The sequence below is a fragment of the Aphelocoma coerulescens genome, chromosome 1 (genome assembly GCF_041296385.1).
Source record: "Aphelocoma coerulescens isolate FSJ_1873_10779 chromosome 1, UR_Acoe_1.0, whole genome shotgun sequence".
NCBI lineage: Eukaryota > Metazoa > Chordata > Aves > Passeriformes > Corvidae > Aphelocoma > Aphelocoma coerulescens.
Window position 1 is genome coordinate 96,792,137 of NC_091013.1, and position 22,180 is coordinate 96,814,316.

At 42.1% G+C, this 22,180-nt stretch overlaps 1 protein-coding gene across 5 annotated transcripts in view; it reads left to right on the forward strand.

The window, feature by feature from the left end:
- Positions 1-470: 470 nt before the first annotated feature.
- GRAMD1C (GRAM domain containing 1C) overlaps positions 471-22,180 on the forward strand; it is a 52,946-nt gene continuing 31,236 nt past the window's right edge. For 2 of the 5 annotated variants that reach the window (XM_069020248.1, XM_069020255.1), the window contains exons 1-4: positions 571-660; positions 2,029-2,157; positions 18,523-18,607; positions 21,375-21,478. In XM_069020248.1, the coding sequence (XP_068876349.1) occupies positions 586-660; positions 2,029-2,157; positions 18,523-18,607; positions 21,375-21,478 (393 nt within the window). In that variant the 5' untranslated portion in view covers positions 571-585. Of the gene's footprint in view, positions 760-2,026; positions 2,158-14,876; positions 14,922-18,522; positions 18,608-21,374; positions 21,479-22,180 lie in introns of those variants that run through there. The other 3 variants (XM_069020269.1, XM_069020238.1, XM_069020262.1) reach the window with 3 other exon arrangements.

Genomic DNA, 22,180 nt, shown 5'->3' on the forward strand with positions numbered 1-22,180 from the left:
GAGGTGACCTGAGGGCACAAATCTGCGAGCCATCATACCACTCGGCGCCGCTCAGCAGCTTCAAAAAACGAGACCCAGGGTTTCCTGCGATGACACTCCCTGTCACTGACTTCCTTTATGTCACCTCATCCTCTGCTCGGCCCGCAGCCAGCTTTCCCCCTCTCCCCCTAGGAGTCCCCCCGGAGCGGCCTCTCGGCGGTGTTTTCCGTGGAATCCCACGAATCCGGGATTTGGGAGCCGTTTTGCTGCCCGGGCGCTGTTTAACCGGCTGCGCTCACGGAGGGCCGCGGGCGCGGGACTCTCCCTCCCTCGGGCAGGAGGCAGCGAACGCCGCCCCCCCGCAGCCGGGAGTTTTTTCCTACTACAGCCCTCAAACTTTCCACCGGCGCGCAGGCTTCCCCAGTTAACCCTTGTGGAAGGCGCAGAGGGGCTGCCGCGGCCGGACGAGGGGGGAGCCGGCGGCGCCGCAGCGCTCCCCGCCCCCCATGACGGCTCCCCCTCCTCAGCAGCAGCAGCGGCGCCGCTCGCCCCTGGCAGCCTCCTCCCGCCGCGGGCCGGCGGCGCGGCCGGCGCCGGCCCCTTTAAATGGCGGCCGCGGCCCCGCCGTGCGCCCCGTGGAGGCAGCCGCCGGGTGCCGCGCCGTCCTCGCCCCCCTCCATGGTAAGCGCCGCGCTCTGCGCTCCCCGCCCGCCCCTCCGGCGGGCTCCGTGCCCCCGGCCGCCGCCCCGCCGTCCCCCGGGCCAGCGGCGGGCCGCGCAGGTAGGTGCGGGGGGCGGCAGCCCCGCTCCTTCCCCGGGGGGCCGCACCGGCGGGCCCCGGACGCGGCGGCGGCGCGGCTCCGCAGGCAGCGCTGGGAATATCTGCCGTCCCCACCCACGTCCCCGAAAGTTTTTGGGGCGAGGCGGGGCCGGAGGCAGGGTGGTCCCCGGGGCTCCCCGATGAGTGGGGGTGGCGAGTGCCCTGCGGGCTCCGTGCAGGGAAGGTCTGGGCTCCCGGGAGACCCAGCGCGGGGGCGGCTGCTGCACCCCGGCGTTATGGTGGGGTGGGAGCGGGCGAGCAGCAACTGGTGGGGATTGCAGCGAGTCCGGGTGTTTGCGTGGAAAAGCCCCCCGGGGGCAGCTCTGCTCTCGCGCCACGTAGCCTGGAGTCTCAGTGCCTTTGCCTCGCCCCGTGTCCCCTCCGCAGCGCGTCCCCAGCCCGGGCCGCAGCCCCGGGGCAGCGCTGGGCGGGGATGCGCGCCCCGGGCCGGCCGGGGGTGGCCCAACACCGGCTCGGTTCGGAGTTGGAGTGGAAACGCAGCGTTGCCGCGTCCCGGCGGATGCGGCAGTACAGGCGGGGTTACTGGTTAGGGCCCTGGGCTGGTTTTGTACCGTTTGCTGGGTGGAATGGCACAAGTGACTTTCTGGGGCTCGGTTTCCCTTCATAAAGTACAACTGACCTCCAAAGCGAAGAATACTGATAACAAAGGAGAGTACTACAGAATAAGAAAACAGTACTGCTTATATCTTTATAGTAAGTGATGTGAGTTAAATTATTTGCCTCTGAAGTGTTCGGCGTGTATTTATATACAACGTATAGTGTAACTAGTAGTAAGTATAAACATTTGATGTATCGATATTACAATAATATGTGTCAGTCCTCTGGTAAAAATTGTACACCTCTATGACCTTTCTCAGGTTCTGAAAGGTCTCACAGATTCCTGAGACGTGCTGCAGGTTAGGCACTGATGTCTTGTGTTGATGTTGTTTTAGTTCTAAGTATCTGCAGCTTCAGTGTACAAGTTGGGGGCTGCAGTGGAAATAAAATACTTTGATAAAAAATGTAAAATAAATTTAAATATAGTATAGTCTAGGGGGGAAAAAAACCTCCGGTGAGAAAGCTGTCAGTGGGAAGTGTTTCCATACCACTCACCTTGGTGAAGCTACCATGTCAGGTTTCATTTAATATATAGCTGTTAAATGGACTAACCGTCTTATTTCACCTTTCTCCACCGTTGCTGAATTACATACCTTATTTCTTTGTTCACAGGAAGTTCATGAAGTGGATCATGGTCTTATTAACCAGCTGCTTGCTAATTCAGAGGAGACTCTTAGTTCATGCACAGAGAAAATGCAGGGTCCTGCTCAGTATAGTTGGAGTGCTGACTGGAGCTTTTGGGTAATGTGTTTCATCTCTTTTCTAACTTGGTTTCGGTTTATAAATATAATACACGTCTATTTTAATTTACATATGTGTGTATATGTGCAAGCTTTATATCCACAGTTCTCAAGTTGCTTTGTGGTCATGAATTAGTAAAGTGTTCTCCACCCATGTAGTGAGGCAGGTAATTTTATCATTACCGGCTTACTAAAGCGTAAAGTGAGACTGAGAGGGGGTGAAGTTGTTTATCTGATGTCAGGGATCAAGTTAGTGACAGAACTTCTGGCTTCTGTGCCCAGTCCTGTCTCCCAGTCCCTGGCATGGTTCATTGACCCACCTAGTGTCTCTTATGTCTATAGAAAGACATTTTTGAAGCTCTGATGCTTTTTAAGCATAAGGGCTGAATTTTGATTCTCGTTGGTGGTTCTGAATTGGATTCCTAGTGTCTGTTTTTGTCAAGTAAACACATTTGTTTTCAACAAGAGTAGATAAGCTTCCTGTGTTTTCTGTAAAAATGGGATTTGTTAATAAGAAAGGCAGAAAAGGAGGAGTTTAATTTTGTTCCTTTCCAGGAAAATGCCTGACTGAAAGCAGAGTGTGTAATAATAAATGCTGATTTCAGTACTTTTCTTTTGGTAGATTTTTTTTTTTTTTTTTTACTGCCTTGAGAGAAGGTGAATATATGTGTGTGGACTTGGAATATATGTTTCGTTGCTAGTTCTGTTAATGGATTGGTGAATCCCTTTTGTTTGATAGGAAGGCATGGAGCCACAGGCAGGGTAACAGCTGATCTTGTGAGAGACTTTGAGTGCCAGAGCTGTGAGGAAGGGAATCTGACTTAGGTTCTGTATCAGGTGTCCTCAGTACATCTGTGTGCTTAAACTCATAGGAACATCATCTGAACTACTATGTCCTCCTCCTGATGAGGTTGTCAGAGTGTTCACTATGCTTAGCAGGTGAAAGATTAAGTAACTAGCAAAGGCCATAAGGAATCCGTGGCAGAGCTGTGAGCAGAAGTGGGGGTGGATCAGATTTCCCAACTCCTTATTTATAAACCTAGCTTGTATGTCTTCATCCCTCCTGTTCACAAGTAGATGTCCTAATGGTCAGGACATCTGGTTTTGCATCTCAGGCCATAGGATAAACACCCTCCAAATGCATGTGTACTCTTAAACTGAGCAGTAGAAGTCTGAAACTGATGGAAATGGGACAGGCCTAATAAAATCCCAGCAGGTTGTAGACTTGTGTTACTGGAGTGAGTACTTGTGGTGTTCAGTATTTCCTTCACTATCCCTACAGAGACAAGGATGGTGCAGGGCTGTCCTGCCTGTGCCCACTCTGCACTTGAGTGGATAGGAAGTCGTGCTGTGCAGACATTGTAACTGCCAGCTATGCTCTTGTGAGGTGGCAAATTAGATTGTGCAAACTAATGCTTCATGGTTTGTGTACAACCACTACTGCAGCTGGTATTTTGTGTGAAGAATAAACCTGTCAGGTTGTTGGACCTGCAGTTAACAACTCAGTGTTTCCTTGATAGGCTTGGCAATTGAAAATAAAGTAATTAAAGTGTTCTATATGCAGAATATAGCTGTGCTTTTGGCTTTGCGCTCTTCGGTTTGAGACGTGCTGAAGGCTTGAAGTCTCTTTGAACAGAGCTTTGAGCCTGTACAGTGCAGGATATTGTGTATCCTCCCAGTGCCACTCTGCTTCCTGTAGTAATGTGTGCCTGTAACTTCAGGGGAGTGGGATTCTTCAGTGCAGTGGCAGGTGCTGTGAGATGTTTTCCAGTATGATTAAATTATCTTCTGTCGAACTTATACTTCAAGACCTTAGTATTTGTTTGATGTTGGTGTTTATCTGGCTCTGCAAATATGACCTTGCAGTTAAAACAAAGTCATTGTGTAATACTTCCCTCTTGTAAGATAACGCTGTGGCTTGAAATGTTGTAGCCTTACAGCCTGTCACTGATTAGTTTTAAAAACCTCTACCAGCCTGGTTATAAGAAGCCATTATTTTCTCAGCCTCAAGGCAACTGAAGTGTAAAGTAGCAAGAACCAGAAAGTCACAAATTCGAGGCAAAAATTAAGATCTTCTATTTAAAATGTTATGTCATTGGCATCTCTTCTTGACAGAAAATGTTTCAATAACTTGCATGGCTGATGATCAGCTGCTGAGTATTAAAAACAAATCATTAAAACTCCCAAAAGTCTGAGTCACAGTAAATGTGTAGGTGATAGCATGGAAGGCAGCCTGTTGCAGTGTGTGAAGCATGTGTCACTGGCATTTGATGAAGATGATCTGAGTTTCCTGTGGCAGGTGGGGACTTTTATGCTCGTTCCCACTCTTAAGTCAGTAGAATGGAGGGATTGCTACAACAGCAGGACTAGCCTGTGGTAGCAGCCAGGGATCAGCTTTGTTGCCTGGGTTATTTGCTTGGAGAGGCTGCATGTTTCCAACAGCTTAGGTTTGCTCCAAGGGTTCATCTCTTCTGAGGATGATGTACTCTTGTTTTGCTGATGATAGAAACCAAATGTGGATGTTAGAGCCTGACTGGTTTGACTTCAATTTTTCATGGATTGAGTGGGAGTAGGCAGTTGTGCCATGCCTCTGGAAGTCAGGCCAGGTATCATGAATGCTCAATAGGTGCTGTGAGCACATGTAATTAGCAGCAGGCTAGGGCTGGCAGCCTCTGGGATACAATCTCTCTCCTGGCTATGGTGAGTGGGGAGAAGGAAGGGTAGCAGAGGAGGGAAGAAGAGTATCCTACTATGTGAAATTTTTCTTATCTCTTAAAAAAACCCCAAACCTTTGGATATCTTCATTGAAAATTTTGGAGAAATAATTAGTTTTCTCTGTTACTGTAAGCAGTTCTTAAAATGATAGTTACTAACTGCTGTTTTTAAGGTTGATAGTGTGTCATAGGATGTTTTTTGGTTTGGTTCCCCACCCCCCCCTCCCCCCACCTGCAGGTGGACAAAGCTGGACTTCTACAACCTCACTGGAGGAAGAAAAAAGATTGCTTACAAACTTGATCTTGGGGCTTTCTCTCTGTGCTGGAAAGCGTAAAGCTTGTATCTCCATTTGATTAAATAGTCCTAGTTTTGGCAACTGCAGATAGATTATGAAAGGCAAAGATGATTGGAAATTAAATTATATCTGGAAGCCCTATCTCAGGATTCTGAATTCATCTTTTTATCCTTTTTTATGCCCTTCATACTGAAATATGGTTCAGTAGTTTAATAACCTTGGAAGAAGAAACCTAAAAGCCTTAAGTATTCTACCATAATGAAGAAGGTAAAGGTGAATGAGAAAGCTAATGAAAAGCATCCTTGCATCAAAAGTGAGCCCCTTGTGTCTGGGGACTCTAGTTTACATTAATGAACAGTCAAAGAAAGTTCATGTATGTCTGCAATAAGAAGAATGCCTGTGGAAAAAAAACCCAAAAAAGTAAGTCCTTCCCTTGGAATGAAAAGGTAGGTGGAACGACTGGAAATCAAATGAGCATCTCAGAAAATTGCTTGTATCTGGGAGGCTTTGTTAAGCATTTGGAAATGTGAGGTGTAAGGAGGTGTTAGAAAGAAGATAATAAAAGAGGGTTTAAAAAAAGGCAATTGATTGGAGTGTAATGCCAGTTTAAAGAGTTGGTCAGTGTGGAGGAGTCTGACAATAGAAGCAAATAACTGATACAATGAAAAGTGAAAATAAGCCTTTTACTTTTCATAATAGAAGAGCGAATGAGGTTGCACAAGATCGAGAAAGTATTTTGAATTTTTACACACATGGATTTGGTTTCTACAGGAAAGAACTAGTCTGGGAGTATGTGACAATATGTATGGCAAGAATACAGTAAGCATGTGTGACTCAAACCTGCACAGGAGGGATGCAGATAAGTGTCACAAGTTGGAAGAGAACTTACTGAAGTGCAGATACAAATTGGGGTACTTCCAGGCCCAAGACTGGTAGGGTTAAATGAAATATTTCTTGTATCTATAGTTGTTTGAATCCTCCTTCCACCTTTCTCTGAGGACTCACACCACTCTTGGAATGGCTTGCTGGGCTGGTTGAAGTGGTAATTGTTTTGGGGGTTGATATTTAAGGCCTTGTGACAATAGCTCTCTCTTATGTTGCATACTTGGTATGTTGCTTCTTCTTACCTGTGCCTCCAAATGTTTGGGATGTGCAGGAGATACAGCAATTCTCTTGACATTAAAGGAGGATTTTTAGCCTCCTTTTTATTTGGTGGTATGAAGCAGTCTGCTAAAGAGGATGAGAATTGATTGAATTAATTGGGTAGGTCTACAAAGAGGAAAAAAAGCCTTTAAGCACATTAATGCTGCATTTTGGTGTTTTGTTGGTGTTTTTTTTGTTTATTTTGGTTTTTTTAAAGTCCTAACTTTAGTACAAATAGCTTTTGCTATAGTTGTAGCACTGGTGTGTTGTTTGTTCACCTACCTGGAATCCAGAAACAGGTGCCTTTTTTCAGCCCTGTGATAGCACTGATTATACAGGAACAGTGTTTTAAGGTGGTAGGAAAAGACAAACTGCAGTTCTAACCGACCCTTGAACATGGGTGTTTAGGCTAAAGGGGTTTTTCTCCCTTCTTTTCATGCTGGGAATGTCTTTATTGCTGTTGGTGCAGCTCCAAACTGAGCACTGGGGTAGATCTGGCTGACATCAAGTTTCAACCAGTTCTGAACAAAGACTGATGGGGGTGCCCTATTGAAATAAGCTTTTGCCAGCTGCAGCAGTACGTAGTTCTATATAATAGAAATTATTAGTACACACATGTAAATTAGTCTAGAACCTGAAGATCAAGTTTAATAGGTCAGAAAGAAAATACTTCAGATTTGTGTGATTTAATTTTTTTTTTCAAGTCACTGGGAACAAAACCATTAGAAATGCAACATGGTTCAGGAAATCTTCATGGGGTTGGAACAGCGATATCTTTTTAATGAAAGGGAGGTCCCTAAGTTGCAGAATGAGCGCTTTAAAAGTCAGCTCCAGGAGATGGGAATAAGGTTTTTATAATATTTTTTGGTTTTTTTTGCTTTGTGGTTTGTTTACAGCTTGTATTTCTGCAAACAGGTAGTAGTGTAGCACTGTCTCAGGTCTGCTATGGATGAGGCACTTGTATATAAGAAGAGGGAAAGAAGACGGGAAGATAAAACTGTGCAGGATATGATTGTTTTGTGGTATATTAAGTTATTAGCAGCAGCCAGGAGAAGAAGTTTTGGGGCAATTGCTTGGTCAGTGCCACTTTCCATGGAATTTCAAGTGCAGTAGGGCTACTGGCAGGCTTAATGAGATGACCAGAGCAATTTATAGCAAAGCAGTTTATGTAACTGGCCACAGTCACTCCTGCATTACTAACTAGGTAGTGTTGTGGTTTAATATGCTCCTTCAGGTCTTCACTGCAGTCCTGATCGAAAGTATTTATGTATCCTTTTATGAGTTGCTGAAAAGTAAATGGCACCAAGGGGAATTACTACCATGGTGATTGTTTCCTTCATGATGTTGTTTTCTGATCCGTATTTGGGCACTGTTACTAAACTTAAATACAGATCAGAGATGCAGAGAGACAGATTTTACTGGCAGAGTAAGGAGGGACATGTCCAACCGAGATGTGCTATTCTTTTGCTTCTCTATTTGGCTACTTTGGCATCAAATAATCTTGGTGGGACTTGGTTGCAGGTAAGGAAGATGAGTTGAGAAGTTATGTCTTGTAGTTTCTGTATTGTATAAGGTGTTTTTCCTCACCCTGAAAGCATCTGGATTTTCCCTGTTTGTTAAATGGATCAAATAAGTCCAAAGACAGGCATTTTGAATTTTTTTGTTTTACTTGGGTAGCCTGCAGTGAAAGATCAGGTGAAAAAACAGTTGTTCTTAACCAATAACATTGGCTACTTGTTTCACACATGTGCTATACAAACAGCTGTGAGTCAGATGAAACTGCTGTTCAGAAAGGAATGTATTTCGTTATCCAAAAGGAAATAATCTTGATTGAGCTTTTAATTGCCATTGCATCATAATACTTAGTACACTTATGGCTGTTGAAACCTGGACAACATAGTTACAGGACTCAAAATTAGGCTGGGGAGCAGACAAATTGACTTGAGCTAAAGGGTAACTTTGTGCTGGAGAGTGACAAACTCACTTCAAGTACAGTGTTAAAACAGTAACTGCAGAGTTCATCCAAACCCTTGGTTTATTTGTTATTAAGTTTGTTTTAGAAGTTGATGTATCACAGGACTTTGCTGTTATATTTTGATTTGCCTTTTTCCTTTTTCTAAATCTTCATGTGGTAGACAAAATTACTAAAATAGAACAAAAAGAATGCTTGAATGCTGCATTTTTGAAGTGAGAAAGTAGGCACAGATCCACAACTTTTCCCTAAAATGAGCAGGGCTGTTAAAAGCCTTGTGAATTTGGCTTGTGCTAGTGTCCTGGGGAGGCTGCATGAAACATTCTTTGGCCAGGGGCATTACAGGCATAGTTTTACTACCAGGTTCAAAGATGTTATTGCTAGCTATGAGGTGTTGATGAGGATGCTGAGTAAATCTGAGATTGGGACATCTTGGCTCTTGGAAGCTAAAAGCACCCTAATTTCTAATTCAGAACTGAGGAAGATGTTTGTCAATGGAAGTATCCAAATCTCTCGTATTTTTGCGTAACTTCCATCCAAACTCAGAGGTGCTTGGTGGCAGTTATATAAATAATTATATTTGAAACTGAAATAATCTGCCCTATTGCTAATTGCAGATGTCCACACTCAGGTGTTCAATCAGCTGCAGATGGTGTTATCTTATAAACAGGAAATGCACTTAAAACAGTTTATGCTAATGCTATTTTGGAGAACTGAGTCACACTGGTACCCAGGCTCTGGTACGGCCTTTCTGAGATCGCTTTGAATCTTCTTACTGGCTTTCTGATGGAAATAAATTGCCAGTGAGTATTTTTATGTATGGATATGCTTCCCAGTATTTTGCTGCTCTTTCAGCACACAGCGATTCTCCATGATGTATCCTGTCTTTGCTTTGGGAAGGCAGAAGAGTTACCTCGTTTTTCTGGTGAAACCAGTTCCTGCTATTTACATATGTAGCTGATCTTGACAGCAGAACTGAGGGCCATCCAAAGCCACCACCCAGCTAGGTGCACAGACACAGCTACTTATCCTAGCCAGCAGCCCAGGCTGCATAATGACTGTAAATACAGCCTCTTTGTGTTCAATTATCTTCTTTCAGACTTGCAGATTTAAATCCGAGTGATTAAAATGCCTTGAAACACGTTCTTCTGTTTCTTCTGTCAGCTTTCTCAGTAGGGCTGTGCTGGGAGAGGGATCTCTCTTTGCTGCTGACTCCATGTAGTTAGCTGTGGAAATGTAGCAGCCAGCATAAAGAAAGCAGAATAGGTGCATGCCTGCTGTTCTCCTCTCAGAGCAGGCAGAGGTCTGTTGGACCTGCAGAGCCCTGGATCCCTTGCCTTAAAATGCCTCTGAAGAGCTGAGCTCTGGGCAGCTGGTAAAGGGGTGGCTGGTAATGTTCACATTTTGGGGAATTTGGGTGTGCATGAAGCATGCCCTGATGTTCTCCTCCCCTGTGCTGGAGCTCAGACTGAGAAGGTGTCTTAGCAAGGGCTTGACTTAGAACAGGGGACAGTGGCTGAGTCTTGTGTGAGAGTAGATTCTTCTCCATGCTGAGCTGCCAGGTGCAGATGTACTCTTAAGGCTGGTTCATGGATTGTAGCCTTCAGCGATGCACAGAGGAGGGGTGCTGGGCATTAAGTGCTTCTTTCCCAGCTGGTGTTTCCCTGGTGATAGTACTTCCCTCTGCTATTCCCTTTGGGACTTCTGTGAACTTGAAATGATTTATGCTACTGCAGTCTGCTTGCCAAAATCAGTTCCGATGATGGCGGTTTTAGATCGGAGCTGGGCAGCTCTTAAATGTTACCCCCTGCGGAAGTTTCTTTGCCCAGCTGCTGCAGCATTTGTGTGCCTGTTCTGCAAGGCTGGGGTGTTTCAGCCTGTTTTCCAAGCTGGCATACGAGCAGAGGCTGGCAGAACGCTAGCTAGCACTGCTGGAGGGTGTCCAGCAGCTCTGAGCAAGTGGGTGAGAAGGGGGGAGCTGTAGCGGCTTTGGCCAGGGATTTGTATGGTTTGGAACAGGCTGCAGGCAGTTGGAGGAGGAGGTATGTGTAGGGGGGTGTGTGTCTTCTGACTTTACATTAGCTTCATGCCTCAGTCAGTTTTATTCTGGAATGGAGCATATGCTTTGCTCTGCACTGTATGTGTCAAGCTTGAGATTTTTATTTCCAAATCAGAGTTTTCTAAAAGTTCATTGGCTTCACTGTTAAAATGCTCTAAAACATTTACTTGCAGAAAAAAAAGTACTGAATACTACGAAACCATTGCTTCAGAATAAGCAGAGGATATTCTCAGTCCAAACTCTTGTTTTTCAGGGAAAAATATATAGTACTGCTAATGGCAAGAGGCTTTCTTATAATTGATAAGAAGCTTATTCCCCAAGCACCTTGTTGGAGTAGCTTCATCTGAACCCTATTTCAGGGAAATGTAATGGCTTGTGAAAATGAGCTAATTCTGGTGTGACCTTGAAGGAGAAACTTGAGAGAGTTCCTTACATGTTCTAAACTGAAATACTGTGTTACAAAATTCTTCCAGGTCTGTTCTACTGTTTTTTGGTTTGGTGGTTTTTTGGGGGGTGTTGGTTTGTTTTGTTTTGTTTATTTGTTTTGGTTTTGTTTAGTTTGTTTTTTTTTCTCCTTGGATTGCCTTTTTTTTTTTTAAAGAGCATTAAAAATGTAATCTCTAACTGGTTATGCAACTCAAAGTTCTCTGAAGAAATACCTTTATATTTTCAGCTCTAAGTCTTTGAATCTTCTTCTTGGGAAGGATGCCAGATTTTAAAATTCTTCACAAAAATGTTACCTTTGTTATAATTATATAACCTGATGTTAGCAGCATAGTATTTCATATGATGTTAAATTTTCTTTAACAAAATCTGTCAAAATCATAATTGTAACAACTTTGGTTGTGGATTTTCTAGGCTGTTTTTCAAGCCATGCTCCACCATGTTTTGATATCTGTACTTACACAGGTGAAGCTCAAGGATGAGACCTTCCTTCCTGCTTTTGGAAGGACACTGTGAGGTGTGGGAATGACCCAGGCCTTCTGTGAGCAGTATTCCAGTTCAGCTAAGTTCATGTTACATGTGGGGAAATGCTTGTGACCAGGTCTCCCTGGTCAGTAGTTGACCAGAACTGCTTTTCAGGAAAACAGACTTGCACCACATGTCAGGTCAAGGATGGCTTGTTAAAACTGGTGTCCATCTTACTTGGTCAGAGCTGGGCTACTCTTGTGGGACACAGTGCTTGGATGTACTATACCCAGTCTTTAAAATAAACAGAAGCAGTCTCCCTTTCAGAAGCACCTCATTCAGTCACTTTTGTGACACTGGGTGTCAAATGTTTTTTAAGTGGGCATCTGAGCAGCTCTCCATAATGAAATAGTTGTGAGGAATTTCTTTCTACGTGGATTTTTGGAAGCTCCAGGCGTTGGTGGTAAATCATAGTCTGTCTAACACTTTTAGTATGCCTGCCTGAGCGTATGTGAGAACTAGTTAATAGTAACACTCATTTTGGGAGAACTAGGTACTCTGTCTTTAGCCTTGTTTATGGGATCTCATGGGCTTAAAAAACCACAACCATCACCCCTCACTCCCCTATCCACCCCAACCTTTTCCCCCCAGCCAAACCGATCCCTGGAAGATACAGTAGCTGGAGTATTTGCCAATGACCTATATTTTAATATCCCTTTCTTTAAAGTATACATACTGTATTTCCATCAGAAGAAAGACATACTTTCACCAAAGTTCTGCTGGATGCCACTGAAGGAGAATGCTGTTGTTTTTCTCCTCAGTCACTAAGAGATGTTAGAGTTTTCTTTCTCCTTCAGCCTCTACAAAGAAGAGGGGGGGCTGGGCCACAGGAGTGGGGGACATAATGACCTTAGTGCACAGCCCTGTGCCTACCAGTGGCCCTGTGCTTATGAGACTCCCCTCTCCACAGGTAAGGGTGAAGGGGAAAAAAGCCTATAATGAATGTAAGGAAAATAGTTGTAGCTCCCTAAACATTTCCCCCTCCCACTGTGACTGTGAGCTTGTTCACGTTTCCTTGAGAGCATGGGAGCTTTTGGAAAGCAGTCTCCTAAGGAATACAATGGCTGAGCAAAGCCTGGCAACAGTTGCTTGGTTTCTTTTTTTTTTTTTTTAATTGGTTGACATGCCTCTCATGACCTGTGAATTAAATACAACTGTGTGAATAAGCAGATGTGATCAAATATCTCCTTATTTAAAAAAACCCAACAAAAACTCCCAAACACATGCAACACCCCCCAAAAAAAGAAAAAAACCCACCTATACCAACAAAAGTGAACCAAAGTGCACAGTATTCTGTACACAGCACAGTAAGTCACCCTAAGTAATGTCATGCTGCTCTTCAGGTCCTGTGAATGTTTTTTTTCCCTGTGTAAGTTAAATGTTTTTGCCCTTAAAGAGAAAAAAGAACAGAAGTCACTGCTAGTAAAGCATTTGAGTACTCAACGATTGAAAATTATTCCTAAACAATTTTTTTTCTGTGATTTTGTCAAGAAGTGGTTAGTGGAAATAGATCACTGTACCAGAGTGGATCTGGACTTTTTACATGTGACAAGGTAAACAGAACAAGTCTGACACTTCCAACATACAGCCTAGTTCTTGCTGTTAGCAGAAATGGGATACTGTGCCCTGTAACAGCAAAAAGGTAAGGCAGACTGGTAGTCATGTGGATGTGAGCTTTCACTGTGGTTCTGTGCCTAAAAGCAATCTGTGATTCAGATTTATCTGTTTGTGGTAACTCCTGCAATGCTATATCTAGCAAGAAGAACACTGAAAATAAGAGAGGATTCAGAAAAGCCTTAAGAATAATTCTGAAAAAAAAAAAAATCTTTTTGCTAGTAGACTTGAGAAGCTTAATCCCTACCTCAGAAGGAGATATGGAGTAACTTTCTTACAATCCAAAAATAATTCATGAAGTGAAGGTAAAGTTAACCAACTGGACTAGTAGAAGAACTATCCATAGCTAGGATGGGTTTTTCTATCCAGAGTGACTTTTAATTTAAAAAGGTAGAATATATATTTTCTTCTTTGCCAAAGGGAAATTTGGTCATTGCAGATCTAATTTTAAAGCAGGAGAGCTGTGGCTTGTGTGTTACATAGATTAGATTGGATGATTAATGAATTTTTGTGGACTGAAGAAATGGTTGCAATGGGATCAACATTTCTGTGATGGAAAGGTTGTCAGACTTGGCACCTTTTACAGGTGAGAGACCACCATCTCAGTGTGCCATGGGAATTGTTCCTTTGTTAATAAGGGAGTCTGCCCAAATCTCTTTTGAGGTATGTGAAGTCTTACGTTGGTCTGCCTTACACTGTTTAATGAAGCTTTTGTTCAGGGCTGTTAACTTGGTTCTCATCTACCCTAGTGGGGCTTTAATCTGAGTGAAAGTGGGATCTTGGTATGGGTTTTTTTTTTTGTAGGTTTTGGGTTGATGTTTTTCCCCACCATATCAGATAAGTTTGAAGAATATTTGCAGTATAGTGGAGTGTTGTTGTATAAAATCCAAACTTCTCTCTGAGTGTTGTTCTTCTGGCGGCTGTTTTCTTTTTCTTTCTCCTGATGCTAAGAAGGGTTTTATATGAATTTGAATAGGGAAGAAATTGTTATTCAGTAGAAATGCAACAGCTTTTGCCAGAATACTTAATGTTTGTTTTAATATGCTAATATAAGGTTAAAATGTACTTTTATCCTAACCTTGCTAATACCTCCAAATTTGTTTTTGACCCTGTCTAGAAACTTCATAGGAAAATACAGGTCTTTGGGGAATAGTCAAGTGATCTTTAAGTGAGATTTAGAGTTAGTGGCCTGGATTTACATGCTGTTAGACAGAGGAGCAAACCTGTGTGTTCCATGGGCCATATTCTGGTGGTTATTCTGAGGCTTCTGAGCATAAAAGAAACAGTAGTTCAGGCAGCTTGCTTTATAGGCTTGTTTGATTCTGGGACCCCTAGCCCATGGTGGTAACTGGTACCAAGACTGAAGCTCAGTGGGAGACATCTCTTGAAATGAGGTGTGTACTGGTTTGAAAACAAACCAGTGGGAGATCGTAAATCAGAATTATAATTTAATAGGAAAATTAAACAAATGCAATAGTACAAGAACACTGACAGAGTCAGGATACAGCCTGACACCCTGTTAGTCAGAGTGGTGGTAGCCATCCAGCTGAAGAGGTCCTGTTGAAGCGGTGATCATACAGAAGGGTCTGGTCTTCACCTGAAGGTCCAGTGGTAGCTCTTGTCCTCTAGGAACCCAGTAGGACTGCTTGTGCTGTTCCAAACCCCGGATTATATCCAGGTGGGAATGCTTGGCTCATCCCTCCTGGGCAGGGCATCTCACAATGGGCTGATGTAGTTTTATGAGTCACGGGGTGGGTCCTTGATGGCCCATTAACAGAGATGGTCTTGGAGGGAGTTATCAGGGATGAGTCATGGTAGGAGATAACACTGTCCCGCCTGCTTTAACAGCTTGTGAACATGATAATAGAATACATCTTGCATTGTAACCTAGGACAGGTGACATCCGAGTTGTTACCCCACTGGTGAAGCCAACTTACCTGTGATCTCAGCTGTTGTATTCGTGGCTGCATGTCACAACTACAGAATGCAAATTGTCAGGTAACCTGTGTTTTGTGGTGTCTCAAAACAAAGGGAAAACACTAACTAAACAAATGCAAAATTATTGCAGCCATTAGTGATAAAAAATGTGCACACCATTCTGCTGAAGTTGATTGCTTATTTGCATGCTTAGTGGTATCTGCAGTCAAATAATTTCCTAATGATTAGGATTTTTGCAGTATTCCTGGGAGAAGGTGTTGCTTAATTTTCATCTGCAGTTTGCTAAATGGCTCAAATTGTTTGCAGTGGCTACAGTTTGAAGATGTGACTGTGAAGGGAAGCTGTTTTTTTAACAGGCCTCTATCCTATAAATAACTCAGCGTAGTCCTATTTAGGTTTACATTTTTTTTTCTGGAACGTGACTTTATATAGTTGAACTGGTCCATTTCTAAACAAGGTATGAGAATCACTTGGTTATGTGTCTCCAATATCTTGTTCTTACATAACTGTGTTCTGTAAAACTTTCTGGTTCTCACTGAAAATGGTTTTCTGTTCATGCTATTTTACAGGTTTCTGGTCTATTTTGTGGCTTCAGATGAGAAATGCTAATAAGTTGTCGGCTGCACTTAATAATTTCCTTAGTGATTAAATATAGCATAAGCATAAATGCCTAAGATTATCCTCAGGCAAAGTGTTTGCCTGATGACTTGTTATTAAACTTAGAAATGTGTATGTATTAAAAACAAGTTGCTGATTTCATCTTGTAAGTGCCATACTACAACCTGATTTATGCCTTTCCTCTTTTAGTATTTGGTGCTAGATTTTGTAACCCAGAGGTGGCACATGTTGGACATTGTAGTAGTGATTAGGAGAGATGCTGTATTCATAGAAATGTCTTATTTTCTACACTTTAAGGAAGTTGAAATTACCAGTAATGTTAAAATTGCCCTTCTTGTTTCCCAGGTCTGTTGAGGGATCTCTCCTTAATCATCAAGCCACACACTAAGTAGGTAAAAAGTACAGATTTAAGTGAGCTAGTTTCCATGGAAGGTAGGGAAAAGACAAGGTTCAAAAGTTTCAATGTGCTCACATTTTTTCTGCTGATTAGATGAGGATTCAGAGCAGGCTCTGCGTAAGTGTCCTAAGAGCTCAGTAGAAATCTACAATTAATAAGGATTTCTTATAGTGTGTCACTCATGACAACATTTCTAAATTCCAGCAAGCGTTTCTCAGAAAAGCTATAGCATTTTATGCTCTAGAAAAATTGCATTTCTAAGTAAAACTCAGTGTCCTGAGTCTTGACTCTCAGAGCTGTTGGACTGGCTGATTCAGGCACTAATATAAATGTCTCTGTGATACTGTGATGCTCCTATTTTCTTTGATTCCTTTTGTCGTATAACCACAGAAATGCTGAACTTCAGTGTAGCTCCCATTTGTTGTATACAGCATGTTTCTCTGAGAAACTACGCTTCTCCTTAAAAGCACTGCTTCCTAAATCATGATTTCACAAATTTTGAGCTTTCAGTTTCCTCTCATGGCATCCCAATTCTTTTATCCCCTGTATGCTGGCATTGGCAACACAAGCCCAGACTTCAGTCAACTGAGGTAGGACTGTGTGTAAACCACAAGGACTCAGGAATTACAGGTGGAAACTTTACAGATTTGAGTTAATTTTTCATTTTTCCCCCACATCTCTTTCCAGAGTAATTGCAAAGAACTCGGTTTCTTCAAAGCAGTGCAGGCACTGGATTCCTGTTTTGGATGATCAATTAAAAGTGTGCGTTTCGGGGCTGGATGTTGCAAGCCAAGAAACCATAGCCCACCTATTTCAATAGGTTACATGCTCTCCAAGAATGTTATTTTTATAATCTCAGAAATAACTGCAATATAACTGGAAGCATTACAGCTTAAAGGAGACATGTCTAACATGTTGCCCTTTAACTGCACCCAAACCTTTTGTGTTTACTTTTCTCAGAAGGGGAGGGGTGGATGTATTTGGATGTATTTTCTGTCTCCATCCCTTGCTGTCTTTTTGCATTACAGTGCTCAGAATATCAGTGGACAGCAAATACTTACTCAAACAGAGGTCAAACATAAAGACTTTCTTTTATTCATGGTAATAGAAGGTAACATTGACTTATTTTTTTTAAAAGCTGATCTGTGTCAGGGCAACTTTGCTCTCTCCCGTGTTACATGCACTTAAACACTTGACTTTGAGGTTGCACTTGTGTTCTTGTGACCTAAGAGTTCAATTCTCAAGTGTAAGTAGATGCCAGACCATTGTAGGATGTGAGTGTAGGGTGGTGTTCCAGGAACTTTTGAACTGTAAGAAGCCAGAATGTCCTCAGTGAAAAAGAGCAAAATGTGGGAATCTTGAGGAGATGGGAGCACTATTGGCTCTAGCTTATTAAAAGACCCTCAAGCTGAAGATAAGTCTGTCATGGTCCTGAGATTTTTTTGGACAAGCACAAACCTAGTGAAAGGGTAGTGGCTGACTAACATGCTGCAGGAGTGTGTCAAAAGTAGGTGTTTTATTAGTAAGCATGCTGCAAGGTCATACAGTCAAAAGTGGTTCTTTGCCTCCTTTCTTCTTTCTTCCCCCCCCCCTCAATGTAAGTAGCAACTAATCTTATGGTGGGGATGGGTTTAATGGTGAATGTCAAGTTTTGGAGTAATACAGTTGCTTAAGCAGCATCCATGTGCTTAAAACCTTTAGGAAGGTTTAAAAAAAAAAGTGTGAAAGAGGCTTTTGTAGTATATTTATACCTGGTTCTAGGGACACTTAAAAGTGATTCCTTCCTGTAATAGTTTTAGTCCAGCTGAGTCATGGCCTTATACAACATTTAGTTAAAACCGCCTCTAAAATAAGTGTCCAATATCTGTGAAGAGAAAAAATACAATCCTCTTATAACTGCAAAATGAAAAGGGGGGCTTTTACAGCAGAATATTTTATGGAGAATGTGCTGAAGCTCTTCATTTGAATGGGAGCAGGCACGTTTGTTCATAAGAATAAGGAGTTAAAGTCCATTAAGATAGTCCTCTTTTTGTGAATTTACTGCCCAATTTGAATATTAAGAGAATCATAGACAGACAGTGATCTCTTTAAATATGGGGTGAACTGTAGAACATCACAGAAAATCAAGAAGTGATGGTGATGCTGCTATTTGTGCTTACTGGAGGAAACTTATTACCTTTATTCCTGTGGTTCTGGTTATAACACCTGGTGAGAAATCCAGTGCATTGTAGTATTCCTGAAGTGGTATTACAAATAGACATTGGTGTTCTAGGTTGTGTCTAGCTATTGGCCTCTGTGAGAGCATGGTTTTCTCTGTCACCTCAGTGTTGTGGCCTTGCTGTGAATATTTAGTCCCAGAAGGGCTCTCATCTCCTTATGGGTGGAGCAGGTTGCCATCATAGCACTGTAATGCTTTGTGACTGGCATCTGGCCTGATACAGGGAATAGTTTGGCTCATGCCAAATAAATACTCTTACATAAGTAAGCATAAAGTTACAGTGATGATCACATTTAGATACCACCTATTCTTTATTGCTCTTCTGAGGTTCATTTGTTCTTCAAGATAAAATTACACATCCAGTATGAAGACAGTTGATGGCTGAAAATAAATCTGTTTGCATAACCTTTTACTGTTCTTTGTTGCAGCTCTCAAGTTCCACTTACAAATATAGGAGTGAGGAATTCAAGAGACAGTTTTCTCATCTGCCAGACTCAGAGAGACTCATAGTAGGTAAGAAGCAATCGCAGCAAAAGTCCTTGTCTTCTGGCTGATGACTTCAACTTGCAGTCATGTCAAAGCATTTTGGGTTTTGTATGGAAAATTCTAGCTACAGCTCATAACTTCTTATTCTCCTGTCTCTGAACTAGCACCAGATACTTTCAAGGAAAGCCAGGTCCATACTCCTTTCCTCTACTGCCTGCTTTGTGGGAAAAAAAAAAAAAGGGATGTTGTTTTTGAGACCCTGTTAACTAGGTAAATTATCCTTAGCAAAAACTTTCCCCTTGCTCTCTGGAACTAGCACCCTTGCCCGAGGCACCTTGATTAATGTGACTCCTGGGACTGAGTGACACAGTGGGTGGTTGTAATTTAAAAGACTATTTTTCAGCTGAATAGGAGAGGAAAGAAGCAGATGTCAGAGAATATCAAACTATGATGCATAACTTTTCTCAACACTGAAATGTTCCCTTTGAGCTCCAGCTTGGTTTCACTCCACTGCAGAATCCAAAGAAAACAAGCATGTAGCCCTACCTCCTCTGCATACAGTGATGCACCTTATTCCCTTTTTTATCACCTGCCTGTGTTATATTTGTGTAACAAATACACTGTATATTTTCATACAAAAGTGGCTGTTTAAAGTTCATCTCTCATTTTATGCAACTTCTAAGGAAGTGAATATTGAGAGGCTGTTAGCATATGCTTGCAGCATGCAAGCAACAGCTCTGAAGCAGTTAAATCCCTGTCTTTTTCCAGCCTCAGGAGGCAGTTATCCTCTGAAATGCCTTCTGCATTTTTAAAATACTTCGGTAGGGAAGTAAAACAGAAGGAAAGGATCTTACTTCAAAGCATTGTTTTGATGTTTCTCCTTACACTTGATTGATAATGAAAGCCATGGAGTAAATTCTGAAGCAGTTCCAGAGAAGAGACTGCCTAGGATTTAGAGAAAGATGTAGTAATGGGTTCATCTCAATCTGTTCCATCAGAAGAAAAGCCACTACTTTTATATAATTTTTTTTTACCCCACAAAAAGCAGTGCTTCCTTTAAAGGACTTTTTGCATCCTCCAAGCAAGGAGCTCTTCCTTTGCTTGGTGCAGAGAAACTTGGTACAGGCTTTACAGTGCTCCAAGAACCCATTGCTTGCTACTGTTCATTAAAAGAATTGTTACTGCTTCTGTTCTTAAATGAGCTGTTAAAAAGAAGCAACTATTCCACTGCAATGAGCACAGTATGTAAAGATTATATGAATCTTTTTCTATTTTCTTAAAACTATTTTCTTAAAATGAAAGGAGTTGCTTTGACTGTCTAAATGGGAGCTTAAAGGAGTGCCACTATAATTTGCTTGAAAATGTTTTCAAGCAACATATTAAGTTACTGGTTCTGAAATCTTAGAAGGAGAAATGCCTAATCTCTTCCTTTTGTTTTGATATTTGCTTTTGTGTAGTTGGGTCAGAGTGGGGTTGCTCATCACTTGCTCAGTGATGACCTTTATAGGTCTGAATCCCTCTCTTAATAACACAGAAGTCAGATGCAAACTTCTTACTAATGCTTTCCTCAAGTCCTTAACCTTGAACTCCTGTTGCCTTCTTCTCTCAGCATTTTGGTATCTGACTGTTCTTTAAGCATGCATTTACAACTTATTTATTTAGGTTTATGTAGTTCTGTGTGTAGTTATGTCTCTGAAGGCTTGTATACACGCTTCATTCTTGTTAAAAGAAACTTTATTTCCACTTGATTATTTGAGGGGGGGAAATGCTAGAGAATTTTTAAAATCATAATAAAAGCTTCTGTAAATGCAGATGTAGCTGGAAGTTAGGATGTTGGGGATTTCTGAACTTCTTGATATTTGAACAACAACTGTATTATCTTCTCATAGTACACAAAATCAAAATTCAGGCTCAGACAATACCAGATACAAAGCTATTTGGTATCTCTAAGGGTAAAATCACTAATATATTGCATCAATACATACATTCTGTGTATTTTCTATACATTAGGTAGCCTTCTTTAGGTTGGAGCTTCCAAAAGAGGTCTGTCTTAATTCTTTAGCAGCAGTACTTGTGAAAATTTCTTTTGTTTGGATCTTCAGGCTCTGAAATTGGGAAAGCTCTCGGAGATTTTTAAACAGTACAACCAAATCGTCTGCTCTTGTTCTTAATTGGCAGGTATCTGATGATGGGTAATTGCATTGTAGATGAAATCCATTTTTCAATATGGGTGTTTCAGTCAGAGACAGTATCATAAAAATAACAGTCAACTTCTGGAAATATCTCCTGCTTGAAGAACTGGATATCTTCAAGCTGCCTGTTAGTGTTAGTGCAGATAGTTTTAGCTAGTGATAGGATCTGTTTAGTGGTAAACTATTATCTTACTACAACATACGAGCTACTGTTATGTAGGAGTTGACAGTATAATCTGTTGTACTATAAAATGTTTGTGTATTCTGTTGTTTAGGTGCTTTGAAGTTTGCCTAATGAATACTTCTCCCATGTACTGCTGGTCTTGCCTGACACCTCTTCTCTGAAAACCTAAGATAATGCAAGGGGTTGATACATGGAGTGCTGTCCTCACACGGATGTACCATCAGCTCAGACTTTGGGCTGTTCCCAGAACAATGGTCTGGATGCAAGCCAGTACAAGTCTGCCTTCATAGTCTTCTTAAGAGTGAAAGAAATGGCTTTTTATTGTATTGTAATAGCCCATCTCACTTTAGGTAACAGGTTGGGGTCAACTGTGCTGCAGTCAGTGGGTGAGTAACTTGCTCTTGCTGTCTGTACGCAGATTACGCCTGTGCGCTCCAGAAGGACATCCTGCTGCAGGGACGCTTGTATCTCTCTGAAAACTGGCTCTGTTTCCACAGCAACATTTTCCGATGGGAGACCACAGTAAGATCCCCAAGCTCACTTGAATCCCACCTTTTCTTTGTCCTATCCTATCAGGATATAGGATTAGAGTCTCTCACATCTTACCCTGTCAATCTCAGACTAGTAACTTTGGGCTGTGAAGAAAGAGCCTGCATCCCTGAGTGGAAATGCAGATCCATTCTCTGTAAAATAAGAATAGCAGTGGAGGCATCTGAATGCTGAAGTAAGCCTGCTCAGTCAGTCATTCAGCATGGGAAGTTTAGGAATTATGCTAAAGCTGGCTTTTAGCATTTCTGGATGACAATTTGCCTTTCTATACCATGCAGTTGTCCTATAAAGGCATGTGACACACAATCTTCTACTGTTAGACCTGGGGCATGACGTGGTATGTGGTGTTGCCCTATTCAAGAACTCTCCAGCATTGAATCTTACTTGACTTAGCCTCACATGTAACTAACAGCATCTGAGAACAGCAGAAGGGAATTGATAAATTATTTCTGCAAGTTCTCATTTTGTGGTCTGTGGCTTTTGAACAGTATGAGCAAAGGTAGATATTTGTGATCTGTTGGCCCTTTATTTTTGTCAGATTAGGTTCATGAGTTAAAATTTTTCATTCAAACAGTTGTTGCACTTGCTGTAGAACTTGCATGAAGCAGTGAATGAGAAAGGGAAGACAATCTAGCTAACAGGGGATGGACATGTCAAAATGTTCTGTGAGCTGTG